The sequence below is a fragment of the Lagopus leucura genome, unplaced genomic scaffold (genome assembly GCF_019238085.1).
Source record: "Lagopus leucura isolate 7727_CA_CO unplaced genomic scaffold, USGS_WTPT01 Super-Scaffold_797, whole genome shotgun sequence".
NCBI lineage: Eukaryota > Metazoa > Chordata > Aves > Galliformes > Phasianidae > Lagopus > Lagopus leucura.
In genome coordinates this window covers 4564848-4572454 of record NW_024962259.1, presented here as the reverse complement: position 1 = coordinate 4572454, position 7607 = coordinate 4564848, and the positions used below count along the sequence as shown (strand labels likewise).

The following is a 7607-nucleotide window of genomic DNA, read 5'->3' as shown; positions in this document are numbered from 1 at the left end:
GAGAATCGCAGCAAAATGTTTATTTCCATCATAAAGATCTGTTTTAATATTTTAACATAAATCAAGCTGCGCTTTACGGCGACAATAAATTTGTTGGCAGAAACGGCTTTTGCAGCCTGAGGCAGCAGAGCAATTCAATTTGTTTGGTTTTAAGTGTGAGGAGGTATAATTGAGAAGGGGAAAGTGGAGCTGTGTTAATGGAGCTGGCAGCAGCAGTGATGGAGCAGCAGCACTGAGGGCCTCTGCCCCGTCCCCTGAGCTCCCTGCAGGATGCGCTGTGCGACGGGGAGCGCAGGGCAGGCAGAACAGAGGAGTGCAGGTTGTTGTTTGAATCCCTTTTTATTGAAAATGGACTGCTTTCGGGCCGAGCACCACAGAGAACCTGTGACATGTCTGCATGGCAGCCCAACGACGATGGATCCGCTGGCTGAGGGGGGGCCGACAGCCCGCAGCACCCTGCTCTGCTCAGCACCCCTTCCCATTCCCTCCCATCACTTTTAAGGCATTGCTATGTCATGTTCTGTGTGAAAAACGCTCTCACCATCGGAGTTCCCTTCCCTCAATCACTCCAGTTCTCGGGACAGGTTTGTTTTGCTGCTCCAGACAGCAGGTGTTCGGGAATTCGGGCTGATTTATTTCTAAAAGCTCCCGCGCTCCTCGGGGACCACAGCTCTTCTGACTGTCTGGGTGCCACGGCACGGCCCACCGCCAGGCCCAGCAGCCACAGCGTGCCCAGGGAGGGCTGCTCACCACGGCCAGCAAGAGAAGGCACAGCTTCAGAGCTAGACCAGCAAAGGAGGCGGCCGGTCCTTGGAAGAGGTGGGGCTCACAGCGGGGCCCAGGAGCAGCTGTGCTTTGGCACAGGCAGTGGCGGCCCCAGGGGGCAGGAGGGGAGCGCAGAGAGGATGCAGCGTGCGGAGGGGCTGGGCAGCCTGAGCCCAGGCCAGTTGGAGGGCGGCCCTGAGCGGGGAAGGGAGGATGTGTGGGGCAGAGTAACGTGGGTCAGTAAGGTTCTCTGGTAGGCAACGCAGTGTGGAGACAAGAAATTCAAATCGGCCCTTGGAGGGACGAGGCTGAGCTGAGTGCCTTGCACAAGGGCAGGCAGTGCAGTAGGAAATACAGCGGCCTCCTCATGAAGCCACACCTGTGCACTCGATAGAAGAGCAGCCCCTGCAGCTCTTCCAGCCTTCTGAAGGCTGCTTTCATTAGCATCAAATTCCTCCTTTGGCTCTGCCTGGCTCACAGCTGCTGCAAGAGGACAGGACGGCCCAGCATGCCCCAGCACAGCACCTGCCATCCCCCTGCCATGCAGACAGGGGAGGGAGCAGCTGTCTGCCCCACGCCTCACACACCCCCCCAGCTCAACTGCCCACCGAATTTACTCTCCGAGCTGCACAGCTACTGCCACTCTTCCTAAATGAGACACCAGCCACCTGCAGAGCATCTTGCTCATCTGGCACCAAAGATGCCACATCAGCTTCCCTGGAACGCTAGGGGATGTTTAAATTCACTAGCAAGGGCTGCCAGTGCCTGCTCAGGATAAGCTGAAGGAAACAGGCCCCTCACATCCTCCCCCTGCAGCCTGGCAAGGACACAGGCGCAGTGCTCAGCCTGGAGAGGTGGGGGGCTTTGCTTTAGAAGCCATCGAGTGTTTTCATTCAGCTCCAGGTACTTGCACAGTCCCCCAGGAGGAGCACTTCAGGTCATATGGAAACCAGAAAGTCCTACTTGAAAACGGAGCTTGATTAAAAAGTGCCGCAGTTCAAAGCTTGCTTTAACTATCAGTAACACTTAATACTGCAGCAAGTGCAGAGGGCAAGAGGATGTATGAGAAGTGACACACACCTGGCTTTGAACCTGTCTAATGAGGGCAGGGGGAGAAAGGGTTTTAAATATTTCTGGTGAGAACTTCTGAAGTTCTTGCTCTTGTTAAAAGGCCCACACAAAACGCCCAGGAGGTCGGCAGCTCAGATAAGCTGAGCAGGACCAGCAGAATGCCACCTCCCAGCAAAGAGCAGGGAGACACAGGACGGGTTCTGCTGCTCTGTCCGTAATGCTGGGAGCTCAGCTCAGCACAGCTGAGCCGTGGCACTGCCTCTCCCTGTTGGCACCAGCCCCATCCCTTGAGTTAACACCCACCGTGTTTCAAGGCTAATTACCCGGCACAGGAGGCTGGAAACACATCAGCCTGCACAGCCAGAGCTCTTGCAGGCCTAACACGTGTCAGGACTGGGTAATGAGCACCTTCCTGGCCCACACAAACCCTGAGCACTGCAGCTGGGCTCTGGCCTGCACTGTATGAAATGGAAAAGGGCTCTGCCAGCTGGATTCACTGAGCAGCATGCGGGAGGCAACGGAAGCAAGGCTGCACTTTCCTTCCCAGAAGGAAGAGCAAAACCCCTGCACTCCTCCATGGGGTTGGAGCTGCCAGAGCAAAGGAGAACAGGGTGAGAAGTGTGACAATGAACTCTTGGCCTGGAGAAATCCAGCTCTGATAAGCGGGCAATCCTTCCCCAGAGCACAAACAGGTTAATATCTCTGGAAAAAAATAAAAACACGAGTGTAACAGAGCACAAGGCCTTCAGAGCCAGGACTATTCCCACACCAAACTCTCCCTTCCTCCCTAAATTGGCACAGGAGGTTGGCTGGCAGGGGTCTCAGCAGACAGAAGAGACTCCTTGCCCCCAAACTCCCGCAGGACTGCACGTGGCGAGCCCCTGCCCAGGGGAGGAAGAACATGGAGCTGATTACTGTAGTGAGCAGCCAAGGCCGCCTGCTCTCCTCGCACTGAAACCTGCAGCATCAGGAGACAGTCAGCGTAAGAACAGAGTGGTGCTCAAACAGAGCTGAAGGCAGAAATGGCTGGACACTGGTTTGGCGTGCAGGCTGCTTGGACACTGGGTCTGAGCACCGGGATGACGAGGCTGAGCCCGATCCGTCCGCACTCAGTGTGGAGCGAAGAAAGTCTGTGTCCAGGTCCAACCTGCACCACCGACGGCCCGGAGGCTCCCCTTCACACCGCCTCTTTCCCCTCAAAGTCCCGGTGAGGTGGAAGTCCACGGAGCCCCAGAGGGAGCACGGCCCTTACCCCCACCTCAGAATTTAGACTCGCTCAGGACGATGTTTGCAGTCACAAACACAAAGCAAGAAAAGCCCCATATGAGTACGAACACTATCCAGAAGGTGTGCCGGAAAGGGGAGAGGTGTTTGTTCAGCGCCCCGCTGCCGAAGACCAGCTGGGTGTCCTTCCGACTGCAGTACGCCAGGAAGGCTGGGATGAGGTACTGGATCCCGTTCCCAGCGTAGGCTCCCGTGATCCCCACCAAGGACTCCAGATCGTGGGTGCAGAAAGCCACCAGCACCGGGGGGACCAGCGTGATGGCGGGGAAGACGATCCTGTCCACCAGCCAGGGGTAGGTCCCCCCTTCTCTGTGGAAGAGGGTCTTCCAGTTGTTGCGCAGGGTCACCGCGATGATGGGGAAGTTGGTGCTGATGGTGAAGACGGGGAAGAGGCCCAAGAAGTAGCGAATGAAGGCGACGTTGATGATCTCACAGTTGGTGAAGTTGAGCGTGTACATGTCCATGAGGGTGTCGTTGCGAAAGCAGTAAATGGCAGTGAAGGACAGGAGGCTGTAGAAAGCCAGGATCAGGATGTAATCGAGCAGCACAAGCTTGTTGACGTGCCTCTTCTTCGAGATGGGCGTGATGAGGGACGGCAGGGAGTGCTGGCACATGAAGGAGTAGACGCACACCCCAAAGAGGTTGCGGATGCCCGACAGCTGGGCCACGGACGGGTGACCTTCTGCTTGGCCTCTGCCGATGCGGATGAGGGCCAGAATTATCATGAGGATGAAAGCTGCAGAGAGAGAACACTTCAGGTCAAGCCCAGGCCCGCGCTCCCCACAGCCCCCCTCCCGTAGGCAGGCAGTCCCGGCGACAGCTCTCCTGCTCCACAGGAGCACCTCCTTATGCTGCACCAAAGGAAAGTCGCACAGCAGCTAACCAGGACTTGCTGCCAGCGCTGCTCAGGACATGAAGCGCCGGGCTGCCTTCAGCAGGCGCCCCTCTCCCCAGGTGCTCACCCCCCACCTCTGTTTGCAGCGAGGTTACGAACTCACAAACGCTGTCACTGTGTTTGTATAATGTTTGTATAATGCTCCTGAAGGAGCCAGGGCTGAGACCATCCCATCTTCCCCACGGGTCTCAGCCCGTGGAGGCTTCTGCCACACACCTCGGCTAAACGTCACCTTTCAGAAGTGAGTTAGAGATGTCTGAGCTTTGACCTCTAGAAGAAGAAAAGCTGAAGCCCAGCTGCAGAGCCAGTCCCAGTGCCGTTCCTACGCATTCACAACTAGTATTTCCAAGCAGGTAGAAGGGAGCAGCAGCTACTGCAGAGCCTTCCTGTCCCTGCGATCTGCCAAGCACGACAGAGCGAGAACTGCCAGCCACTTCCAGGCTGTCTGTAGTTAATCCCAGGGTGGAGGAGCCAGTCTGGAAGGGACTAAGACAGCACCGAAAGACTGCTATTAAAATTCATCACTTCTAGGCACAAAGTCTGCTTGTCTACCCTCCGCTTATGTCAGGGAATAGCCTAACAACATCTCACAAAGCTTATCACAGTGACGTGCCACGGACAAAAATGAATGGAGGAGATTGGGCTAATACCCTTATTTACTCTGCTGGAAATTTGAGCCAGAAGTGGTTATTGCTAGACCATTATTCCTAGCATGGCACATAAAAACAGCAGAAAACTAATTCTGGCATCACAAAAATCATGTCGACCTGGGAAGGATGATCATCAGCTGGAGTTAACAAGGAGCAGGGGAAAAAATTCCTGTCTGGCAGAGTACAAAACAGTAAAATTTACAGCCTGATGCTGGCAATGGATGGGTTGTTGTGGCACACAGAGCTGTCTCCTGCACTGGTCTGAGGCATCAAAGCACAGCCATGAATTATCAGGTAATGAAAAAAACCCCAGAAACGCTGACACTCGTATTATGCATGACTTTGAATGTCATAAATAAAGATACAGAGAAATTAAACAGAAGAGCAGACAGCTCCATGGCCAAGCCCTAGGAGCAGCAGGAGGGGCAGGCAGGGCACACAGGGAGGTGAGGACACCCACCTGCTCTGTGCCTGACGTGGGCAGCTGGGGGCAGGAAGGCTGGACACAGATGGAACAGAAGCAGCAGTTCCAGAACAGCACCAGCATAACCATGACTGCACACTGCTCTCCCTGCACACTCAGTGCTCTCCAAAACTCAGTTTCTCCTCTCACGGCATTCCTTCCTCATCCTTCAAACAGCAGCTTCACGCTCAGCACTCACCCAGCCTCACTCTGTATTTCATCTTTTACTGCCTCTGCCTCAGGAAACCTCTCACTTCCAACTGCTTCCCAGAGAGAGGACGAGTCTAACACATCTCTGAAAACGCTGCGTGGGGAGATGACAGCAAATCTATTCCTTCGTGGCACTGAGAGGCAGACCTCCTTGGGAGTGCTGGGCACTCTTCACTTTCCCAAGTCCAGCTACAGAGGGCTATGGAAAAGAGCGATTCACTGATCTGCATGCGTGCAACTCCCACTGCCTCCACTCAAACCAGCAAGAGCAGCACCCTGTGAGAACAGCCACGGTTACTGTGCCCTCCCGAGCAAAGATGTTTGCCAGCCACATCGCACAGAGCCAGGCGGCCCCACGGCGATCCAGCTGTGCTCCCCTGGCTCACACGGGCTACAGGAGAGAGAAGGTGCCATGGAGATCAAGGCAAAGCAGGCAGGGCAGAACTGGAACATGCTGAGAGTGTTCCTTTCCCTCCTGCAGGGGGGCTCCGGCTCCGAAGGCACCCCACGCTGCTCCTGCATCTCACACGGCCGCGCTGCCGAAGCCCTGCGCCTCCTCCCCACGCCACGACCACCTGCCTGCACTGCAGTGACGGCCGGCCACTTCCATCTCCCAGCTCACTCTCACCGTTGGCCCAAACCTCCCTTTCCACACCAGTGCTAACAGCTCCAGTTCAGGAAGCTGCAGGCTCACACCCTGTTCTCAGAGCCTCTTTTCAGAGACCTCCACTTCCTCCTCTGCCCCAGTGTGTGTCTTTGTGGTAGGGAGCTGTGACAGACCAGGTTTCCAGTGGATTCCTGAAATGATGGGTATGAGTACGTGGCTTAAGAAGCCAGAATTAATACTGCCTTTGTTGTCTTCCTTTTTTTCCCCTAAATACTTTTCAGAAATTAAACCTGTCAGAAATTGAAGTTATGAAGAGTGACAGTCCATTACTATGATCTTCACCAGCACTGTTTCCAAGAAGGCAGGCTGTGCTCTGCTGGTGCGTTCCCCCTGAGAGAGGTGGTGCTGGGTACCTGGAAGCTGCTGCTGCTGCCCAATTCCAGCCCTGACAGCAGCATTTCCTCATTCCCTGCAGCAGGTGAGTCTCTCTCCTTACTGCTGGAACCAGAGAGTTAAACCATTTGCATGCCAGATTTATCTGCCTGTCCCTGGAAGGAGGCAAGCCCAAAATGAAACTCTGAAACCTAGTTATGCTGGGTGATAAATCAAGATGAAAAGAAGATGACAGGCTCTGACTGACAGACAGCTTTGAGCAGACAAGAGGCAGCAACCGCAGGCACACACAGCTCCTGCTCACATCCTCCTCTACCTGGGACAGAAGGCTGAAGGCGCTCACACCACGCTGTTCTGGGTCACCTGCAGGTGCCACATGCACTGTCCAACAGCGGTGCTTCACCAGAAAGAGCCCTTGCTAAGTGAGACATGGAGCCATTGAAGCATCAATCTACCCTGTGCATGTAGGACAAACCTCTCAGGCAACACGCTCCAGGGACAGAAGCCCTTCAGACATCACGAGCACAGCAAAGCCAAGAAGGTGACGATGGATTGTTAGCAGGTGGCACGAAAGCCTTGTTTTATACCATTATTATTGTAGCTATTTTTTTACAAGTCCTTAACAAGCAACTGAGGGTTTTGTCTGCCCTGGTTTTCAAGCTGTGAGACACTCCCAGCACACAGTGCAGACAGGCTCAACAGCCCACAAGGCACAGAGGACACTTCTCGTCTCTCTGACCACCCCCTGAGGTTTGAGCACCTTTTTAACCAAAGGATGTAAATGGGAACGTGGGGGAAAAAAGAAGGGTCTGCAAAGAGGCAAAATGGTGCCGCGTGCCATCACCACTGCCCCACTGCCTCACCTACAGACCCCTCACCCTGCTCTCCAAGGAGGAAACACCGCCTCCTCCTCTCAGAGCAGACCTGGCAGACAGCCCCTGCTTTCCTCAGGAGTTGATTCAGAGATAGGACAGCTATGCTGTGATTCGTGCAGGTGGAAGGAGGATGAATATGGATGAGAACACATCCAGATAGCAGCACTTAGGGGAAATATGGGAGCCTGGGGATATTAGAAATACAGAGTTTTTGTGAGCTTTGACAGAAAAAGCTGCACAGAAAAGCAGTGATGATAATCGAGCCATTCTGAGTTTAAGGATTGTTTTGCAGAGTCAGAGCAAACACCTTTGCAAATGGTGAATGGTGTCTCGTACACGAGCTTCATCTCTCTGCAGAAAGGCTGTTGTAGTAAAAAGTCCAAGGATGAAACAT

General features: G+C 54.4%; 1 protein-coding gene across 3 annotated transcripts in view; it reads right to left on the bottom strand.

The window, feature by feature from the left end:
- The window catches only part of TMEM104 (transmembrane protein 104), a 40799-nt gene continuing 33192 nt past the window's right edge, over positions 1–7607 (bottom strand). For all 3 annotated transcript variants that reach the window (XM_042865194.1, XM_042865193.1, XM_042865195.1), the window contains exon 10: positions 1–3856. In XM_042865194.1, the coding sequence (XP_042721128.1) occupies positions 3096–3856 (761 nt within the window). In that variant the 3' untranslated portion in view covers positions 1–3095. The remainder of the gene's footprint in view (positions 3857–7607) is intronic.